General features: G+C 39.6%; 1 protein-coding gene across 1 annotated transcript in view; it reads right to left on the bottom strand.

The window, feature by feature from the left end:
• The window catches only part of CREB5 (cAMP responsive element binding protein 5), a 212,097-nt gene that overhangs the window by 162,068 nt on the left and 26,342 nt on the right, over positions 1-23,687 (bottom strand). Inside the window, exon 5 of the mRNA XM_058024075.1 lies at positions 5,274-5,446. Within this exon, the coding sequence (XP_057880058.1) occupies positions 5,274-5,446 (173 nt within the window). The remainder of the gene's footprint in view (positions 1-5,273; positions 5,447-23,687) is intronic.

The raw sequence follows: 23,687 nt of genomic DNA, 5'->3' as shown, positions 1-23,687 counted from the left end.
GGCAGCAGCTTGCTAAAAGGGATGAGCAGCTTGAGAGGGTCCAGCTCATTTTCTCCCTCATCATCCTCTCTATTAAGTTAAGCTATGAGACAGCCTGTTCCTGGGAATGGCTCTCTTGTAATAATTTCCTACGTAATTCACCTGAGCTTCCCAGAGACTTGTGGCTGCTGGTCTCATGTGGCTTGATGGGATTCCATATCAAGGTTGGCCAAGGTCAGTGCGATAGAAGGGACTACAGAAAACATGACTTAGCATAAAAAGAGAAAAAAGAAGCAGGACCAATTAACAGGAATTAAAGCTCAACTTTTACTTCAAAGACAGAAAAAAAATTTGGACAGAATGACAATGTCAGATGCTCTGTCTTCCCTTCTCCTCCCCTTCCAGAGATCTCACTGATGTTCTTACATGCTGCACAATCAAGGCTATGGAATGGACTTAATCAAGCCCCTGAATGGTCATTTGATGCTTCATCTCGCACTGCACATTTCTTCTTATCTCACAACATACTGTGGTACTTCAGTTCGAATACATGAGTTGGAACAGAGGTTTTTATCACAGATTTCCTGGAAAGGGAACTAGTCTTTGAATTTAATAAAAGCACATCATTCCATGGCCTCTTTGATGCTACGCATGCCACCAACTTAGTAAGAGCTTAAAGAGAGACTTTCTCTTGGATATACAAAGACCCTTCTCAGTCACCTGCCTGTTCCAAGTGCCTTCCAGAGCTAGCTGCATTATGGAAGCGTTTCTGCCCGTGATTGTCTCTTACAGGAGCCTTTTGTGTTTCCTTGAGCTATAAAGGATGATAGCAGGATACTCTGAAAACTCAACCAGCAGTTCCAGTCTCAGATAGCTTTTGCTATGGTGAAACTCCTGTGCTTGCCACAGAGACAATCTGTCCTTCTGCCATCTGAGACCCTTTAGTTAAGACTGAGAAGTTTTTTTTTTCATTTTCCAAATGACCAAACCTTTGTTAGTCCCACTACATGCATGGAGTAGTCAATTTTTTGACTATTCCATTTCCCATGTCCTTTTGTTTGAAAAGCCTTCAAACCCATGAAGAGATGATAAACTGGAACCAGAGAGACACAGGTGTCTTTCCATGAGAGGAAAAACAGAGGAACAGTAAGGCAATGCATTAGTGTTAAAATGAATGCTGCATGTGGGGACTGAAAGGCTGTTCTCCCACTGGTACCATGATTCTTCAGAACATCAAGGCACCAGAAGCATCTTCCAAACCCCTTTTGTTGCTTTCGCCTACCTGCTTGCATTTCACCAAATGTGGTTGCAATTTTTCCCGTTTGATGCTGTGCCAGAAGACCATCTTATCTCAATTAAAATGCTCTAAAACACTTTAAAAACAGATAATCTACATCACATGCTTAGTGTTCTATGTCCACTTTGGAGCCTGAGTTCATTGAAACTGGACTCAATCTCACTCTCCATTTACTACAATGTTAACAACTTGCTGCATCTGTGACAATCCTCCAACCTCCCATGTTCTTTATCAGCTTCAGAGCTGTACCAGAGAGTTGGAATAGCTGGAATAAATACTATTTATGTCCACTACATACATTTATGTCCACAGCTTGAAAATCTAGCTTGAAAGCCAGTTACCTTCTCCATGAATGCTGTTGGGTTGCAATTGATAGCCTGAAAAACACATTTTTCTTAGCAAAAGATGTGTCCAGATAGAGCAACCACCACACTGTGTTGTCACCAATTTGTCTGCCCAGAACTCTCTCACACACAGCTGTATATTCAGTGACAGAAAAAATGGAGTTATTTTAAAAAGAAGACAAGCACTGCTATTGTACAGCCTAGTTCAGAGTCCCATATCTTGAGCTGATTCAGCTTATCTGCTTTTCTATACCTTTGACAAATGCATGTCTTATATCATTTTTTCTTGCCTTCCTCCATATGCCATACTGCTTTTCCTCCATGTATCTTATCTAGAAATGATGTGCTATTAATCAGCCGAAGACACCCTTCACTGCTAAGTGTTCCTCAACTGATTTTTCATCAGCACAAGTAGTTACTAGTTCCAGCATTCCTCCCACATGCTGAAGGCTTGGCGGGGAGGGAGGAGGGATGGCAAGGAGGTTAGAGACTGCCTCACCACATAAATACTATCAGGGACCTTTATACCAGCCTGCCAGCTTGCTGTAATGCTAATGTTGCTGTTTGTTCGCAACAAAGGGAACATGGTGGGAGGAAAGTGGGGCTGCACCCTGTCTTATTTTTTAAGTTAATAACCTTCATGCTCTTCCTTTTATCTGATTAATCTGGCCGGGTGCCTGTTCAGTAGTAGCAGAAGCTTAATACCTGAAACAATGTGTGGATATGCATTGTGCCAGTAAGGCTTGCCCAACAATGCACATTCTGTCATGTTTTCCCATGCCTTGTGTCAATATCTCATTTTATGTGGAAGCCCCCAGAGCAAGGGGAAAAAAAGAGAGGCACGGAGGGAGAGAGGGAGGGAGGGAGAAAGTTATAGGGAGAGGGAGAAGAAAGAGAAGGAGAAATGAAAGTCGGGAAAAATTACATCCCTTGGGAACATCAGCTGCTACAAACTCGCCCACTCCTCACCATGAAACGAGCTGTGTGCGGGCACAGGTGGGTCCCATTCTCTGTTACTAGAGCACAGCCTACAAACAGGGGCTAAATGAAGACTTTCATTGCTGTTCCCTGTTTTCATTGGAGCAAGGCCATCATAAACATTTGCAGGTGGCTTGGCCATAGTCTGACACTAAAATATTTGTGGTTGTGATAAAAATCAGAATATTGCTACAAGATGGTTCTATAACCTTCAGGGCTTGATCCTGCTCTTACAGAACTCAGTGAGAGTTTTACCCAGTTTCTCTCTGCTGGTTTTATTGCTCATTAAAAGGCATTTTCCCTGGCACAATTCTTCATGGTAAAGACTCATCTACCCTTTGGGGCAAATTCAGATGATTTCTAAAAAAGGGAAACTCAAGCAAAACATACTGATTTGAGGACCTCAGCATTTGGGCTTGTTAAATAGCTAAACAACCTCAACTTTGCAAGGCTAAATAAAAACGACCAAACTTTGAAGACCTCAAATATTAATCTGATTTTTTTTTCAGTTGTCCAGTTTGTATTCCTCGTGAATGAGTTGTGGATATAATTCTTAGCACATTTAGAAGGATTAGATGAAGATTAATGGAAATGACAAGATATGTTCTCTGAATAAGTAAAACAGACACCACAGGGAAAAGACTGAAGGAAAAGAAGACAAACAAGGATGCTCAAGACTTTGGCAAGTAGAGGAAGTTGAAAATACAGCAATTATCTCCTAGGACACACCATGAACAAAAAACAAAACCTCCTAGGAAGAGGGAAGAATGGGGAACAGAGTATGCTGGAGGTCACACCATAAGTCTCATTCACACATCAGCTCACACAGACTAAAATGCTGACAATCGCCTCCCAATAAAGCAGCTTTAGACTCAGACTTAGGAAACATTTGTGTGATTCAGTCACAGGGAAGAATTAAGATATGTCATGGCAAAGTTTCCCAAGTGAGACACAGCGCTGACTAGGAAAAGGCCTTTTTATCCTCAACCCCACCAACTTTGGAGATTCTAATCACCATGGCCCTGAACCAACACAAACCTAAAACCTGACTGACAGGGTCTTGCAAAACCACATGCAGTTTTTTTCTCATTATATAGAAACAATTGTTTGGAAGCCAAGTAGAGTCTTACATAAAACACCTCACCACTGAGTATTAAAAGTTGTTTGGGCTTTTTTATGCTTTTAATTAGGATCATAATTACCACTAGACCTATTAAGTCACAATTTGAACAGGAGCTTAATCATCCTTAACGCAAATAATGGCATTAGTTAATGTTTTTCTTTCTAAAACTGAAAAAGAAACTGTTTCTTCCTCCCTCCCTCTCTCCCAGCCCCTCTCTTTGAAAAGAATGGGACATATATAAGACAGCTTTGCTGGATTCACGGGCAAATAGTATTGCATGTGAAATCTCAGTGAACACTGTGTTTTGACAAGAGGTAGCATATACAAATGGCACATCTATCAAATAGCTTTACGTGACCCATCGTTTCAGATTAACGTATTAAGAACCAAATCCTGAAATAGTAGTAAAAAGGAAAATGGAGGAGCTTGGCCAGGAACACAAAACTGGGGCAGCAGATGGACTCTGTGTTCTGTGCATGGCTGGGTAGCCCAGAGCTCAGTGCCATGGGCCATCCCAGCTACCATGGGAGATACAGAGCCTGTCCCTACACCAAAAATCTTGAAAGAAATCCCAAGAATAACTAGAATTTCAGTTTTCAATGCCAGGATTTCACTTTATGATTTTACTTTGAAAAGACTGAAAGTTGATAAACAGTTATTTAGATAATGACTGAGGACAGTGATTATTTTTGCAGATATCACTAATTGATGTGACCAAATTACAGTTGACAGATAATGAATCTAAACTGCTGCTTCTTTCTTAGTCCACTAATATATCTTTTTATCCATACATTTTCATGTATAACACCACCCCAAAATTCTCAGAGCTGTGTGATGAAAAACTGTACCCTCAAGCCTTCAGGGCAGCTTCTGTACAATTAAAAAACACGTTATTGTGACTTATGAGGATCTCATACTTACTGGAAGTAACCAGGTGTAAATATATACTAAACTTGAGTGGTTTTGTTCATACAGTTCTCCAGGCCTTAGCACTCAATTGGCATTCATGCTAATACAATAAGCATCCATACTGTCAATTTATGGTAATAAATATGGATCCATCATCACAAATTGAGCAGCTATTTACACTGTGCCAAACTCTATTTATCTTGATGGTCTTTTTGTCTTCCAGCATTCCTCATAGGAAATAGCTCAAACCCATAGAAAACCCAGAATTCCCATTGAAGGAAGTCAAAGGATCAGCTTCACAAACACTTTGTCTTTCTTCCCAGTGCAGTTATAGAAAAAACATGCATTATGATCATAAGAAGATTTAAAAAACCAAAAAACTGGCAGCAGAAAGCAGGACTTTCCAGTAAGTACAGCATTCTGTCCTTTTTGAACCAGTGTGCTATATCTGGAGTAACCTGGCCATTTCCCACAGTCTGCAACATGTGCTGCAGGGTCAAGTACAAACTCTGTAACCTCAAAAACTACTAGAACAACATCTGAGCCTGCCTGCAGCTGCACCTTAAGAAGCATGAGGACAGCATCTGCTCCTACAGGCAGGAGCCAGAGAACCAGAGAAGTGAGAAAATGGAAATGGACTCACCCAATCTGCCGATTTGTGGAAGGCGCTTGCGTAATGACGGAACTGGACTGTGGAGACGGCATGGCTTGCTGAATCACAACGCTGGTGTCGTGGTTTGGCATCCTTGTGTTTGTCAGCTGGTGGGACCCAGGCCCTGCCATTGCTCCTCCAACTGTGTTATGCATGGGGATATTCTGTGAGAAGAAGGGAAATGAGAGATGGTGGAAGAAAATGAAAATAAATAAATAACTATATGTCTTATCTTGGTTTTCTGTTCTACAAGAATTCTATTAGGAATCTGAAAGTATCAACAACATGAAAAGTTACTGGCTCCTGGTAAATCCCAAGTCAATAGATCTTCTTATAACCAATAACAATGAAGAAATGAAAAATAAATATTTACTTTCACAGGTGGAAAAATACCCACAGGTTGGGTAAAACTACCCATAGGTTCACTAATCACTCTTCTGTGATTCTGTCTTGTAATATATAATGGGGATATTTAGCACATATTTCTCCTAACCAAACATGATATGAGCACATGACACCTTGATTTAGTGCATGGGCTGTTTACTGTGTACTGCCTCTGCTTAGACTGACAAGCAAATCAAGTTTTACAGCCCCAAACTAATAAACAGTACATGGCACATCATGAAACAGCCATTTCTATTGGCCTCTGTAGATTTTGTAGAGCAAAAATATCCCAGAGGCTTAGAACAGCACTGTATTTCACCACATACAACCTTTCCTTCAGGTAACTCTGAGCTCTTAAAAAGTTCTTAAAACCAAAAAACCAGAAGTTCACAGATAACTCATTTCCACTGAGCAAACAACCAGCCAGGGACCAGGATACTGCTAAGGAAGGAGCCATGGAATAAGACTTCTCTGCTGTTATGCCTGTACACACAACACACGCTGCTGCTAAACCGCAGGGTTTGACTTGGCCTGCGTTTGAAAACAAACAAAACTCTCAAGCCAGAGATAAGCCACAGTGTATACACATGAAAAATACGGTAACCTTGAGAGCATTATTTTTCCTATCAGGCATCAACGTGTGAATTGTTAGCAGCAAGAGGAAAAGAAACTTTCCATTGTCACCTCATGCTAGGCTGAGGAAAACGGGAACAAAAACCCCTTATATACACACTGCCACTAAGACTCACACAAAGTACCTTCCTAACCACTGCAATACTCAGGATTAAAAAACAAAGTTCTATTTCATTCAAAGTTACAATTTATGAGTCAATTTGTCTAGGAAACATATACAACCACTGCAAAATATTGGTAGATAAAGCTGGTGGGAAAGGAAACTCGGAGCTGTAATCAAATGTGGAAAACAGAAGAGGCACACAACATGTTGAATCCCAGACCTAAAGAAAGATTGTATTATGGGCCAAATAAAGAACTACACCTCCTGGAAAAAGAGAGCAAATAATTAGAGCACCCCAACTGAAGGCATTAGCTGTTATCCCCTTATCTCCCAATGTTATATATTTCATGTGATTTCCCAGAACAGTGTGGACACAGGGATCTCTGTTTCTTTTACAGGAGTTGTTCCAGTCTTCATTAACACGTAAAGAGGCAGAAGTGCTGCCTACAGTTGAATGGTCACACCACCTCACCTGGAGTGAAGAGGACCCAGCTTTGAGTTCCTCTTACAGTAAATAATTTACACATTATGAATCAGGTCTAGAAACTCCTTATTCACTTAAGTATTCACTTAAGGAGCATGAATTGCAAGAGGAAGCCAGACCAAGGACCTTAACTGTAATATTTCATAGCACAGGAGAATGTCATGACCATCAGGCAATAACCTTGGATATATGAAAACTTCTCCAAAAGAAGTTCTCCCTCACCTACCACATTCCTATTAAAATGTCACTTCTTCAACACATTAATGGTTTCTGATGAAAAGCCTGTTCAGTTTAAAAAATATATATATATGGCCAAATCTAGCTCAGGATTCAAACCTGTTTTTTTTTATCACGACCAGATTTTGCAAAGCCAGATCCAATATCTATCCATGTACAATCAATATTTTAATGCTATCTCTTCTAAAATGATCTCTAAATGAACCAGGTATGGTGCCAAGAATCTGCAAGGCCTGGGAATGGACGGGATGGAAATCTATCACAAGCCTTAGACAAGTGGTACCCTGGCACTTGCCCAGAGTTTTACTGGGCTTTGTTGTACCATGGCAAGGCAGAACTTAAAGATTTAATATGAGATTCCTGTGCTCCTAAATTAGATATTTCCTTTCTCTTTTCCTTCTTTGTCAATTTTCTTCTACAATTACAGAGCTCTCTAAGGTACAAACAGATTAATTATGATGGATATGGAAATTTTTGTTTGCCCATAAGACAATGTAGTTGTTATCTTAAATGCATAAACTTCCAAAAATGTTTCAAAATTTCATCAATTTCCAGTAAGCCACATCTTTTCAAAAAGTAAGTTGAGTATGTGGTGCATGGAAAGGAAAAGCAGAGTGAAAGCCTGTCAATGCTTTCAGATGTCCATTCTTCTCAGTAATGCAAGCACTGCTGTTTGGCAAGCTTATACCATGCTGCCAAGTGAAAGCCAAAGGTTTCCCAACAAAATGTCAAACTCAGCATGACTCTAACATTCATAAGAAAAGGATTTGGCAATCTCAGAATAACTTGCATCAGTGAGATGCTTGTGAATCTACAGAGAAGTCCAAGGAAGTTCATACTTTAGGGACAGAAAGCGTGCTCCGAAAGGCGGCGGGACGGTAGTGCACAGCAGACCTGACACTAAGCCCAGCTGATCTCACTGTGTCCATCATGACATGCAGAATGACTCTGTACCACCAGCACAGCAAGGCTAGGCTCATTGCATGTGTGATGCAGCCAGTCTTCAGACCTCCCAAAATGGTTTTGCTGTGTAGGTTCTGCATCTGGTTCTGAATGGATCTGGATGGGACATTAACAAGCTCCTTGCAGACTTGACTTTGGGCTCTTATAGAAAGAGGAAAATTTCAACAACATTGACTGAAACTGAGACCTCTGCTTTATATATTGAATTGTTGTTTGGTTAAGTTGCTTCTAGCTCTACTTTTAAGGAGTTCAGAGTGTTCTTCTACCAGGCATCCATGAATAAAATTGCCTTTGACTCCCCTTATAATCCTCCAGGTCTTAAAGATGGTAAAGATTATTTGATAGTAGGTGTGGAGCTCCCAGCATTCCAGCTTGGAGAGGTCTACATGAGCAATGACACAGACTGAGATCTCTCTCTGCTTTTAACATTCCCAAGACCCATCCATGCTCTGAGAGAGTATGACACCGAGACATACACTTGGAGTTTTCTCAGCTATCTTCTCTACTGTGCTTAAGCATTGGAAGAAGGCATATGAGCTTATCATTATTATCTATTTTATTAAACTGAACCTAAGTGTTCACACAGGGAGCAGGCCACCCATATGTCAGGAGCTGCAGAGACACAAAAGACATGCTCTTAAGATTCATTTTGTGAATCTTAATTAAGATACAATATAGGAAGAGGAATTTATGTCCTTTAGGACTAAGTTGCATCCTCACTGAAGTTTCCAGTCACTCCCAAGGAAGCAGAAAATAGAATTATAACACTGAAGAGCTTTTATAGAAATTTTATAGAAATATGAGCACCCATGTGCTCATGCAGTTCTCTCCATCAGTATTTAACATTCAAACAAATAAACCCAAAAGCAACAAACCATATCCACAAACCATTTTTAAATCAACGTGTTCATTTTCAACCTTTCCAGATGCAAGAAGAAAGCATGCAGATCATCATGATATTAACTTCTCCCCAGTTACACTTCATGGCCCATTTTAGCTTCAGACTTTGCAGAAAACATTTGAGCATTTTTCTCCCACGTGCAACCATTTAAGTTTGGATAGACAACACACTTCTTTTTTCTAAAGGCTAAAAACTTCTTGAAGTCATGCTTCCATGTTCTGGTGGAGAGGATTACACATCACTCCACAAGAACACACACCCTGTTGGCAAGCACAGCAGAGAAATGACAGCTACACAAACACAGGCAAAATACACCCAGACAGTCACCAATTTCCCCAAACCCTGGTTCTTCCAGAGAAACACTCATCCGTTTCACACAGCACCACTGCACATCAACCACCATCTACTGAACTCAAAGGATGAAGACAACTGATCCATCCTTCACGATCTACTGTAATATTCTGAGTTTCAGGGTTTGTCTGCGGTTTTAAACTATAAGATCTAGTTTCTGAACCAAAGTCTGTTTTTATTTTCCTACTCTTATTTTTTAACTGTGAGACTTACCAAGAATTGCAAATACCAGTTTTACATGAACTGCAGACTGTTCTGGATTGTTCTGTGTAAGCTTTTAGATCAATAGAAGTGTAATGTAACCTAAAACCAATTGTACATAAAGGTATTTTGCATGCTCTTATATAAATTCTCAATTCAGAAGGTATTTTCCATTAAAAACTGAAATTAAAAAGCGGTTAATTTAAACACAAACAAAACCACTTTTTGCACATTTTGGTTTTATGCAAAATATCATGTATCCATATTTTCCTGCACAGCAACTTAAAATATTTTCCCATAGTTCAAGAAAAACGCATCAACTTAAAAAAATTATGGAGAGAATCCAAATATACAACAGTACTTCTGAATTTATACAGCCTGTCCTCTCAATTAATATATTTTAACAAGGAAAAGTATTCTAAGACAATACACATTTAAATGGCAGCTTCATGTGCAGTTTTAAGAAATGTACAGTCATGTCTTGCCTGATTACTGAGATCCTAACTTCATAATATATAAAAGCCACATGAGTGGAAGCCTCCAGTGACACACTCACTCACTGCACATATTGCTTACACAACCAAAGAACCTGCTGGCTTAAAAACTTGGAAGACATTGTTGTAAATAAAATGATACATTAAATGTGACAAATAAAGACAAGCTTCAAAATTATTTTCATCATATATAATCTCCATCAAAATTACTGAGCGTCTATGAATTCTCTCCTGACAGAATGAAAAGATATTTTAAAAACAAGTTAGCAAGTCTCTCCAGAAGCAGCACCAATTCATTTATTTTCTCTTGACTCAGGTCAGAGGGGAAGGAAAACGCCCTCACACCAGCCCATCACAACTGTTTAATCTGTGACTGGCACACAAAATCTAAACTCCTATAAGCACAGAACAAAGCTTGCTGCCCACTCAGGGCCAGTAAGCACAGATGAGGAACTAGGGAAGAAACCAGAGATAAAAAATGAATTATGTTGCTAATGCAATTGAAGGTTTACAGGAAAAAGAAAGCCTACTATCAAGATTTAAATTAAAAAAAAAAAAATGTTCCATTATGCAAGAAATGGGTGAGTGTAAACTTGATGGAGACTGAAATGCTACACCTTTTACTCTTTTTTTTAAACTGCAACATCTGTAGAGCTTTGAATGAGGAAAAGCACTAAACCATAAAAAAAAAAGGACACAGAAAGAAACTGCTGGAAAATGCTGTGTAGTAACATTAAGCATAAGGACAAAGCTCTATGAAGATCTTATTGCAGACTGCTAAAATCCATTTAACTCCCCTACTTAGCAAGAGGTATGAAGTCACTGAGTGAGGCTGACACATAAAAATACAGAACTCAAGCCAAAGGATCTATTCCTCAAAACATTTCAAAGAAAGGCAAATGCTCACTTAGCAGCTACCTGATAAAAATGGCACATTACAAGAAACAGCAGGCATGATACATCCCAGAATGGGGAAAGACTCTTCCCTGCCCCCAGCGCCCCCATCCAGAGTCTCCCCCTAAACTGGAGGCAGCCAGCTATCCACACCACGCTGGAGACCGAAAGGCCAGGAGCAGGGTGGGTATATCTGGCTTCTTGAACCCCAGGCACGGCTGCTCAGTCAAATGTTATCAACCTGATCTCCAAAGGGGTAAAAACGTAAAGAAAAATTAAACTCCTTACTCAAGAATGACAAGTAATGATAGGCAGATGGGGAAAGAAGGGAAACATTGCTCTCACTGAAATCATAAAGCTTTGAATCTGTACTTATCAGTCTCAGCCACTGGTTTCCAATTTTTTGGATCACAGACCTCTGTCAACCCTCTGAATTTCACACAGAGCACTCTGTGCTCTTATCATAAATTGTGTAATTAAGGCAAGATGGTTCCACAGACCAGATGCAGATGACTTAGCACAGCTTTGCGACCACCAGCAGCTCACAGACCAGAGTGAACTGCCACCCAAACCCGGCACTGGAGCACCGTGACCAGAATTTATTGACCAAAAAAGATAACATTTCTAAAGGTATCTATGAACTTCAGTAACCCTTGTCCTTTTTCAAAACACCTTCAGTTTTTGGAGCCTTAGACAATCACTCTTAATTAATAGATCAGACTTGTGTACTGGGGCTGGCAGGAGTTTTGCAAAATTTTATCCTATATATCTGTGTTGGAATATGCAGGGAAACTTCCTTGTTGTTTTAAGTTAGGATAGGTTATTCTTAAGCATAGACATGCTGGTTGCTCTTGAAGAGGGTACAAAACAAAACAAAAAAGCAAAACCATAAATAATCTTTTATCCTGTTTTCTTTCAATAGCTGCTCATATGTTATCAGAAAGGCTTTTTGAGATACACTGAGTGATGCAAACCTCATCTGCTAATCTCCAGCAAACTGCACAGCACTGCTAAGCAGCGTGGCACAGGACACAGGACAGACATATGAAGTGCTAAGCCAGGTATAAGCCATCTCAAGGCTCTAGCAGTCTTGCTAGCACTGTAACTCAAAGACCAAAGGGCCCATTTAAGCACTACTAATCCCTCTTAAGGCCTCTGCCTGAAGGGTGACAGCCCTGCACAAAATCTCTGTAATGCTGCTGGTGCTGCAGGCCAAGCTCTGGCTGCCCCCGCTGTGCCTCTGCCCCTGGGGCACCCAGGGAGCACTGTCACCTCCTCAGTGCCTTCCTGGCACCTTCTCAGGGAAATGCCCATGCACTCCTTCCACGGGCAGGAGAAGCCTCCATGCCTGTCCTCCACTTTGGCTGCTCTGATAGCTAATGCTCTGACTCCTCTGATACTGCGAACAAAATGCAGGATGCTTAGAATTTTTGGTCTTTTATCTTAATTTTTTTGACATGATCTAATTACAGTCATTCAGTGGTGCCCTCTAATTATCAGTAGAAATGAATACTGAAAGATGACCCTTGTCTTCCACAATTCCCTCCCCTCTTCCCCCACTACCCTTCTCGTGCCCTTTACAGCATGTCTGTCCAGACTATGCTTGCAACACGAGGCCTTCTTTACACACACACAGTAAGTAATATATGGTGTATACCAGAGGTACCCATGATAAACCATTTATTAGAACAAAGTCAAAAAAAGTGATGTAAAGGAACATATTTTAAAGGAGAAGGAAACTTTGGAAGGTTGGTTTCACCAGAGTTTGAAAGGAAATAGTTTCTCCATGGGAAAAGATGACATCAGATTGCATGCTTATGTCTTGAAGTTTCCTACAGATATTTCCCATTTTTCCTCAGGGTTGCTTGTTTCATGCACAATTACTTGTCCAATATAGCCACTAAAGAAACATAGCACAAAGAGCTTCTTCTGTTCAGCTGAAGATCAGTAACACTAAGTGTGCAAAGCCCAGTTTGGGTCACTCAGGGTGTTTTGCACTGCTAACACCACATTAACTACTGCTAATTGGGAGGCTAAAAAACAGGGGGAGCACAACTGGCTGCCTGGCTCTACCCAGTTCTCTCATTCTTTATGCAAAAGCCATAAACTGACTATTTCATTTCTTCTAAGTTGCCTATTGTGACATTTATAAACAGGAACCTGGCAGCATGTCAATGGTGCAAACTGATTTCCTTTTCTAAATACAATTTTAAAAAGCAAATAAACAAGGTTATGCCTGCTAATGAAACATTATATGCCATGCTGGAGCTAGTTTTTCTCAAATGTATTCTCTAGAGCAGATGGAACACCAATAAACACAAAACAACAAACCCTTTTATAAAAAGCATGTTTATAAGAAAATATATTCTCCATAGAACTTTGTCTAAGGCAAAACTGACTTATATCTGTAATATTATCTCAGGGAGAGAATTATGGTTCCATTAGATTGCTGTAAACAAGGGAGCTTGCCATGCATTTCAAATGGAGAAGGGCTGCTAAGAAACATGAGAAGAAGAAAAGAAATTTGCCAGGATACTTACTAGGTGCAATTCCTAAAGGCCTTAGTTGAAATCAAGGCCTTACTGTGGTAAAACCTATATAGACACATTGAGGGACAACACTTGTCCACAACCCTCAGAGACCAGAGACAAAACAAGGAAAGAGGAAAGAAGAAAAAGAGAAAGTGAATTGTTCAGCCAAATATCAGGACTCAATGCAAGGGCTCTTTTCTCCCAGTCCAGTGTCCTTTACTTTGCACTGTTTCCTTGCAGCTAGTGCTTATCTATGAATTGAGAAGACCAGAAAAGTTTAAATAAATAGATAAAAATTAAAAGAAACAGAATTATAAGCTCTGCTTGAGTTTTTTTCCAGCACTATAATTTCATTTCTGTAAATCAGAGTGCACATACTAAGTGGGTACTCAAAAAACCTTCTCAAAGTAGATGCATGTCAACTTCTGCAGGACAAGCAATTAGACATCCAAAAGGAGCTGCCAGATCTGGAGGCCAGTCAGAGGGTAGTTGAAAACCTGGCCTTCCTTTCTTTATTCTAAGGAGTTTTGTTTTTATCCATCATGGAACAGAAAGCTGGGAGGGGGAGGGCGGCACTCCTCCAGGAATTGCTTTAAACAAGCCTTTGATGCTGCTAACTGAAGGCACTAGGCTTTTCAACATTATGCAAACCATTTATAATCTGTTAATAGCAAATTCACAGAGACAGCACTTTGGCATCTAAATTTGTTGTATTTTATTTAAAGCTTCTTTGAAATTCTCATCATTGATTTCACTGGCATAAGTTATTGGCATCATGCATGAGTTACAGCCCTGGCTGTTGACTGCACTCAATGACCAGAACATTTTTTAGACAGAGCAGTTGGTAAAGAGAGCAAGGATGGTAGCAACAAAACAGCCAGTGATTTTCCATTCAGGCAGTTTCAAGCAGAAAACCAGCAGGTTTAACTTTTCTGCTAAGAAGTCAAGTGGAAATGCTGCTACCCTGGTAATAAAATGCATCTCCTAAATATTCTGTTACCCCAAGCCACTGTGCCAGCTGTGTTGGGCCAGGCAGGCTGATACTACATGGGCACTCAAACAAAAGGCTGGGAAAGGTCCAGGAGTGAAGGTTAATGGTGCTCTCACAAAGACCCAGACAAACCATTTGCAGCATAATGAGAGATCATAGGTTTAACCAGTGAAGTGGGTTTCCAAGTGTGCTGGTAGGAAAATCATCTTGATCAGTGAAAATCATAAAAGCAACACCAAGACGTCAAGTCCGGATCAAGTTAATTCACCAGGTCTCCTGGGAATTATTCACAAAGGCAATGCAGTTTTGCAGGGTCCACAATCACTTCAATCAATTTTAGCTTGATGCTTTGGGAAAGGAGAGCTAGTTTAGTTTAGATCTTGAACTGAAAGAACTTAAATTAAATTAAGTACATAATTTGGAAGCCTTCAGACAAAAATTAATAACCTTTGTAGCCATAAGAGTTAAAAAGGGTAAGGATTAGAAAGGCAAACAGAGTGTCTACACTGAAGGCAAAATGTTAGATAAACTTCTAGTTAAATGAAGTTCACTTTTGCTGAGTACAGCAAGGGCTACTGACAAACGGAGATTACAAGAAAGTGTCCTCTGAATCCTGAAAGCTGGTAAGCAGTCTGGTTAAGGAGAAGCAGCCCTGGTCCACCTCTGCCTTGGTTTCAGCAAGTGACAGAGAGACAGGGAAAAAAATAAGCAAGACTAGGAGAATAAACATGCTTGGAAGAAAGATAAATCAATACTGGTCCTTCTGCAAGAAACAGAGTTGACCATGCACTGATGAAGGCATGTGACAGATGGAGATCTCTGGAAGAAGAGCTGTTGTTAATGAGAAAAAGAACAAGTAAGCAAGCTGGTATGGAGCTTGGACACAACTTCCCAGGACAGGGACAGCAGAAAAGATCAAAAATATAACTCCTTGGACAGAGCAAATGTGTTCTGCAGGTCAGGTAGACTGGAAACAGCACAGCCATCCTTTTCCTCACCCTTGTACAGATTTACTGCATGATTTTGATCAAATTACTTCATATTCCTCTGCCTTACATGTAAAACGGAACAAAGACCTTCAACAGCTACACAGTGCTTGGAAGTGATGAGAAAGAAATAGATTTTAGAGACAACACAGTGTATGCACATGGGAAGGCAATGTAACACAGCAGTGAGAGAACAGAAGAAGGTTTTTTTGTAAGAGAACTCCACAGGACTTTAAAATAGCATGCATTTCAAACCCCAAAAAAATGACAAGAAATCATAATCTAGATACTTCAACCAATACAGAAAATAGTTATATAATGAATACCATTAAAAGAACTGTGAGACAAAAGAACAGTTATTTGGTAACTGTAAACATGAGAGAAAGACATGTAAATCAGTAAAGGAGAATAATGACTGCATACTCAAATCCAGAGAGTCCAGACAACATTGCAGGATCTATTCTTCAGAAAAGAGGAGCTCATTATCTGCAGAAAATTGTATCCAATTAAAGGATTCCTGGCTGTACATCCAATATGGGCACTAAAAATTGTGAGCCAGTTCAGAAGAGTCAGGGTAAAAATCTTACTGAGGGTATATGGTGGTGGTGGTGGTGACGAAGGGGGTGAATTTTCAGTTGTAAAAGCAGGATATGTTTGGCTCAGCTTCTTTTCTGAATGAAGGAAATTGAGAGAAAAACAAAGAAGCTGCACTAGATTTGATAATGCTACCAGACAATGATCCAGATGTACACGCTTCCAGTCACACTAATTAAATGTGGTGTGGAGCCATCCTGGGGAAATTACATACCATTCCTTTGGAGTACCACATGCTTCTGAAATGCCTTGGTGAAGTTCTCACTGCATCTGAGGAGCCACAATGCTCCCTTTCCTAACCAAAAAATTGATTCATCCTCCTGTATAATTGGTCTTCCTGGTGTGACCCAGCCAGATAGATAACTTCATTCAAGGAGGAAAAACATGATTCAGGCAGGAGTCTCAGCTAAGCCATGAATTAAACAGGGCAGGCAGGCATCCTTGAGGAACAGCCTAGCTGCACTTGGAGAACTGTTAATTCGGAGTTCTCTCCTCCACACAGCAGCTTTTGCCCAGAAAGTGGCTGTCAGTGGGATGTTTACAACCTGAGCAATGTGACAGCTGAAAGCTGAAGAACAGAGAAGAGGGTCAGGAGTTCCAGCCTGGCACAAGTAGCACCACAGTCCTGTTCTCAAGAGCAGCTAGCTCCTGGGTGTCTGCATTAAAGAATAGCAATATTACCCTTCAGCCTTGAACACTGCTCATTTTAAACCAGCCTAACTTACATTTTTAATACGCCAGACTCAAAAAATAGCTACTGCAGGCTCTAGGAAATGCTACCTGGTTTTTCTTCACCACCAGAAGACAACACAATGGACTGTGCTCTGGAAAGCCATTGGATCACACTTTCTAAGCAAAAGGAAAGAGGTTTTCCAGTAAGATAGTGCTCAGAAGGTGATTCTGTGTATATTTTAGCCTGTCTGCCAGTCATCTAGGAAAACTACAGTGGCAACTTCCTGACACAGTCAGTACTGAATATCACAATCTTCACCATTCCTGTTGGTTATATATATATATAAAAGGCAATGTGACCCCTGTATGATATTCTGAAAGCCATTTCCCAAACATTTTCATAAGTGAATGCTTGAACTCGTTTCAGATGCTTGCTACAAATTTTTGGTTTTGAAAGCAAAGGTGGAAAAGCCAGAGCTCTTGGTGACTCAGTGGAAGGTCTCCTTCAAAACACATCATCTCACATTTCTCACCTACAGCTGTGACAAGGTTTGCAAAGCTGGAATCAGTGAGTCTGGATTGCTAGAGCTGGCCCAGAATTTTGCTCAGAGTTTTTATTTTCAAAGAGCCAAACAAGAAAGCTGCTAAGTTTGTCTGTATTTACTGTTTGTGTCCCATGTAATAAGACTAGAAATTTTAATTCTCTCTACAAGATTTATTAGGTATTGGCAGGGATGCATATGGAAGTTTAGCATCTTGAGAAAAACTATTCAACAGAGAAAGAGAGAAAAGTAAACTCAAGGAGGTTCAAAGCAAAACCATAAAGAATAAAGATTTGTGTGATAGTAGAGAATATACATTGTTGCTCTGTTAGATTGTTTGCTTTAAGGCAGAAATATGATAGTCTGAATTTTAATAAGATATAGTGAAGTCTGTGATGTAGGGAGTCCAAAATGATTATTCTTCCTTCAAAAAGGACAGACAATGTACTACCCTACAATACTTGGTCTGTCTCTTCTTACAGTAAACATTGCTAATGCTCCTGGAGAGGGGCTGACCTTGCCAGCCAATTACATTATGCTAATTTGTCTGTTACTATAACTCCTACAGAGGCATTCACAGCTCAGAGCAGGACAGAGATTTATATTGTCTCTTCCAAGCTGCAGACTGTGGACGTTAATCTGTCTCCCTCCTTCCAGCTACAACTCCACATGGCAATATCTACATGCAGTGCCACTGTACATTGAAAGAGACAGTTATTGCCAGCTTTATTCAACTTAGAAGACAAGCCGTGGTCCTACTTTGCCCTTTTAATGTGTCACTCTACTCAGAAAGCATATGCTTGGTAACAGCTGTTTTCCTATGAAAACATATGGTTTCTCATATGCTTTTGAAAACACCACAGGAATGTATTTGCTTGCTAGATGCTAGTGCTGTGTCTCTACATCCAGCAACAAAATCATCGAAGGGAACTGAACACTTTCTATGTTATACTCATGTGTTGTAAAAATATCCGTTGTTTTAAAGCAACAATAACAAAAAAATCATCCAGCTGAAAAGATTTAATGTCAAAATAAGCCTCATAATTTAGAAGGTATGTGCTCTACAGTGTTACTTGAAGATGGGATCCAAACACAAGTCTTCTGCAAACATATAGCAAGTAGCATAGCAGTTTATAGTTCATGTTCCTTCATGAAAACAAAAACTGGTGAGACCTGCCTCTTCTAGCTAAGCTTTCCTAGCATCTTTCAGCTGAGATATGATAAACAGAGTATCAAAAACAATTGAGTCACAGCAGCTTATAACAAACCACTGTCCTTCAAGTAAACCACAGCACTGACCTTTACATGCTTCTTTCCCTCCCTTCATAATATTTAGGGCAAGCTAAGAGTATCCACACAGCCAGTTGCATGTCAGAGGAGGTAGAAAGCAGCTGATTTGTTGGGCTACTTTAACTCAGATGTGTTCAGTCTAGGGTCAGGTTAAACTGAAAGCTAAATATTTGGGTAAATAAAAGTTCTGGCTGTGGTTTTGAAACCTATTTCAACATCAGCTGACACAGAAACTGACATAAATATGCAGAAAGTTTTCCAAGTGTTAGATAGACAGGGAGGTTACAGATTGGCAGGAAAACAAGAAAAATGCAAAAACATGGCCTATGACAAGGTCTTACAGAAATTTCCCTTTGGCACTGAAAATAATTCCACTGGAATATTTGTAGAAAAGAAAGAAAAAATTATATTCAAACTAGCTCATGCTGTAACACCAACAAAATGAAGAAAACCACCCAATTCTACTTTCAGACCTTCTGAACACACCACTGTCTAGGTAGTATTCAAGTACTTCTCCTGTAACTGAAATAATTTTACACCTGTGTGTTGATGGTGGTCAAGCACAGGATCACACCAAAAAAATCCCCCATCACAATGAAATGTTAATATTTTATTACCTATGAACAGTGAGGGAGCGCACAGAAGTCCACACAAATTTGTATCAGTGACTTTATAATTTCCAGCAGATCATGTTGCAGTGCCGCCTGCAGTTAAAGCCCTGAGCCACAGGCTGGCTTTTAAGGTGCTTAAACACACGATGGAAAGAGGTCAGGAAAGCAAATGAAGGGCAAGAACTGGTGAAACCCCCATGACAGCTTGAGGTATGGCCCTCAGGCATCTGCTGGGCCCCTTTCCATGGGTTATGATTCCCTCCTCACAGTCTGTGAAAGGTAACACCTGCCTGGTGGGCACACAGGTCACTACGAGGATCCAGCGTTTTGCAAACTACTGGCAGATGTGCAATAAACCCACAGTGACCTTCTTTCTAAAAGCAAGCAGCAACCAAAGACTTATTAATATGCCCTGGGCATAGGAGATGTAAGAAAACAGGCTGATTTCTTGTGTAACTGTTTCTACCAGCTAGGAACTAATGTACCAGGGACAAAAACAAAAAGCCCTCAGAGGAAACTAATACAGGATGTCTCTCTGGAAACACAATGGTCTTAAAATGATACAAGCCAAGGGAATAGAAATACACCCTTACCTGTCTAAAAAATGTTTTGTGGTTATTAAATAGAGGTATAATCTTGTTCATCTGGTTAGACACTACAAGGAAATTATGAAACCAGCTTACAATAAAACCTTCTTAATAGTGCCCAGAGCTCTCAGTCCCAGAAGGTAACTGAGAACACCTTTTACCCAAGGTGACTCTTCAAAGCTCAAATGAATAGGAAGGTCAAAAAGCCAAGAGTTTGTCTCATCGAGACAAACAGTTTGCATGTTGCACTGGTCGTATCTGCTACAGAACAAAAACATCCACCATGAAACCATATTTGCTTCTTATTTTGTTTACATATTCAGAAGTAAAGAAGGAGGAAAAAAATAATGAAATCAGGTATAGGCTGTCATTCAGAAGTTTCTAATCCTGACAAAATAATACGGTAACATGCTCCTGTTTGACCTCAATTTGATATCCATAACTCCAGATCTTCAGCAGAAAAAGAAGAGGTTGATTTACAAATGCATGTCCAGTCTTCCCAAATGTTTCCAATAGCTTTGTGCAACAACAGGTATTTTCATAAAGCACAATGGTATGAAAAGACTTAAATGCACATGCAGAAAGAATGAAATCAACTGCTTGAGGTATCATTCATCACATACCAAATAAAAAGTAATAAAAATATTTATAGTATTATATTGTTAACCTGCATTTCTCTTCAGAATCAGAACTGGCTTTTCCATAAAGCCAGTTAATTTGCTCATAATGATCAACACATGATATATCTCTGAAGTCTCCAAAATTAAATTTTCTACTAATTTTCCAGCTGATGAACAAAAGGAAACTGCTCTTCCTGCGTAATTAAGTTAGCTTATAGTCCTATTATGAACAGTCTATACGAGGCTGTATCTGTACCAGCTATATGACAAATTCTCATTTATGACCTTGTTATGCATGTAGACGAAAAAATATTTTTAAAAAAAACATTGAAAAACACACTGCATATTCCAGAAAAAAATTACCTCAAGATGCATATTGCATTTCAGCAATTTGCATATTCAGCAAAAATGACTTCACACTAGAGGTGATCTAAAATTATTTCACATACAGATATTCATTGTATTGAGCAATATTTTCAGAATATGTAGTAAAAAGAAGAGCCCAGTATGAAAGTACATTGAAGTTTAAGCTTTCTAATCAGTTCAGTGGGTTTACATGAGCAAAATTGGTCTCTTCATGAAGTTTCAAGAATTTCTCCACTGCAGCAGTATCTTCTGATTATTACTTTATTAACAATTACTGGCAGAAGCTTTTCTGCTTGACAGGAGAAAGAGCATTTAAAATTACCAGAGTACCACATTGCTTTACATCCCAGAAAGGGTGAAGGTGTCTAGCTGGCAGAGTTCATGGAAGTGACAGGGGCCCAGTCCAGACAATGTCTGTACAGACAGCACTGCAGGTTCCTTGGTTGCTCAGCTCTTTCACACTGCATTAATACTCTTTGAATGCATCAACTCTGGAACTCTAAGCAGAATTATTTTTTTATTTTCCTGGAAAACATGTTGTGGTATTAGCTTAGTAATTCAATCTTGTTGGCAATATAATAGTTATGGCATAATCCCTCATGTTATAAAAGTAATTGCCATAATCATAAGCTACATTCAATTACTTCTTTTTCTACATTGCAGCTGCAGTGGTTTCCCACTCCCAGCCTGCCATCCTGTTGCTGACAAGACAAGAAGGGGCAGAAAGCTGAGCTCACAAAACACTACTACATCCCATCCCCTTCCCTTGCCTAATAGCAAGTGACTCCCCATCCCAGTTAATAAAGAGCTCCTTGTCCCTCCATTATGCAGTGTAATCTTTAAAAGATTACATTCTCATTTGGGAATGAGCCAAGAGCCAGTGGGAAATTCTCTACTAAATTGGATAGGGAGACAACAATATGAAGGGCAGCTGGATGGAAGCACATTTTTTTCAGGACATTCCTATTCCTGGGCCCTGTGGCATTGTTAGAAGTCCAGCAGTCTCTGCTTTTTTCACTGCTCTGTTGTCAGGATAATGCTATTCAAGAAGAAGGGGATACAGATTAGCTGGTTTGAAGATGGAATGTGAGGAAACAAATATTGAAAAGTAGGAAGAAAAGAATCAGAAAGCCCAAAGTCTTACTGCCTTAACACAAAACCAAGGGAAGAACATTTTGTTTTAAAACAATGTATTAAGTGTATCAACTTCAATAGCAAAAGATGCTTTTTTTCCTTACCCAACTGTCAACAGGAAGGCAATTTGAGCACTCCATCACTAACAGCATATTAAGTACGATTTTGAAAGGAACATTTCCCTCACTGACTCTTTCTCCTTGCCTGCACCTTCCAACAGATGCATTTGCTCTGTGGGATCTGCTTTCCACCCCACACTACCTGTGATCCAGGATGGGGAAAACCACAACAACACAGGGCAGGCAGGCCCTATCCCATTTATCCCTTCACATGCAGGAATGTAAGTGAAGGACAAAGGCAACTGCATTTTTTGTTGCGTTTTTTCCTATTTCCTTGGGGTTTTTTTGTGGGGTGGGATTTCGTTGGGTTGGTTTGGTTGGGGGTGGGCTTTGGGTTGTTTGTTTTTATTTGGTTTGGGCCTTTTTAGTTTGTTTGGGGTTTTTTTATGTATATATACACTTTCATTATTTTTTAAAATATTTCTCCATAAATTACATAGATTTACATGTCCAGAAGACTGGATAGCTGGCTGGTACTTATTTGGTCAATGATGGCATACATATATTATCATCTTAGTACTGCAGTTAGTTAGAAAAAACAGAAAAAAAAAAAAAAAGAAAAGCTGTAACAAATGTCTTTTTTTTTTAAGTAGTGGACCTTTTCTATCTACCCCAGAAAAAAAAGTTTTGAATCATAACATGAAATTATGATCATTATTCCCTTTCATGTTGCATAATTAGTTATTAGGAAGAAGTAAAAAAATAGTTCTCACAGAAGGGTGTCAGAAAAATTTGGTTTACCTTTAAATTTCTGTTTATCCAAGTAAAACTTTCCTCATCTACAGGAGTCAACTAACAATAGTTACCTTTTGTTAGTCCATGGGAGGCAGTAGTTAAAACACATTAAAATAGAGGATTGTTTGCAATTTAAAGTCTCGGTGTTGGGAAGTCCTGATTCAGCAAACTATCTCTCTTCAGCAAACCCCTGCACACATGCTTGAAGTTAACCATATGTTTAAGAGCTATTGAAGTACATGGACTTTGGCCCCATTTCAGAAAGTCAGTTATATACACATTTAACTGGCTGAGATGGATGAAGCAAAGAAAAGAAATTTGGATATAAGAGGTGCACCTGAAAAAGATTCCAGCCACACAATAATCCACAAAATAAGAACTTATGTGCAGAGGTGTAACACACATAATAGTTTTCCTGGTTTTCCTGAAACATATATGCTGGCATTTACATTTGCATGAGTTTATTGTACTGGGAAAAAAATAGCATAAATGGGAAAGAGCCATGGTTACTTTGTCATTACAGGAACAGGCCTTACGCAGATGTATACTCCCCAAGGGACATACAAAGAGATCTCAGAGATAAGGCAGGAGTATGATGAGAGAAAGAATATCTTAGAAAAGACTATAAAGAAAGCAGAAACACAAGCATTCAGACTGACTTTCCTTTCCATTTTTTCAGGGAAAAGCTATTCTAATACCCAGCATCAACTTAGCACCTTCATGTCTCCTCTTTTCTTGTATAGCCACATCCCTTGACATCTCATTTCAATATTAAGCTGAGCAACTAATTCCATTTCCTTGGACTGGGGGTGGAAGGGGTGGAAGGGACAGGATGGGCATGGTGGGGAGAAAAGCAAATTTTACTTTTCACACCCCTCAGTCTCTGCTCCCTCAATTCTGCTAAAAAGTACATCACAGGAATATTTTGATATCCCACTTCTTAAAAAAAACCAGCTGGTTTTTTAATGTCTGCTTCATATGA

Source organism: Melospiza georgiana, chromosome 1, assembly GCF_028018845.1.
Source record: "Melospiza georgiana isolate bMelGeo1 chromosome 1, bMelGeo1.pri, whole genome shotgun sequence".
Taxonomy (NCBI): Eukaryota; Metazoa; Chordata; class Aves; order Passeriformes; family Passerellidae; genus Melospiza; species Melospiza georgiana.
Note: the sequence above shows the minus strand (reverse complement) of the source record. Positions and strands in the feature narration are given on the sequence as shown.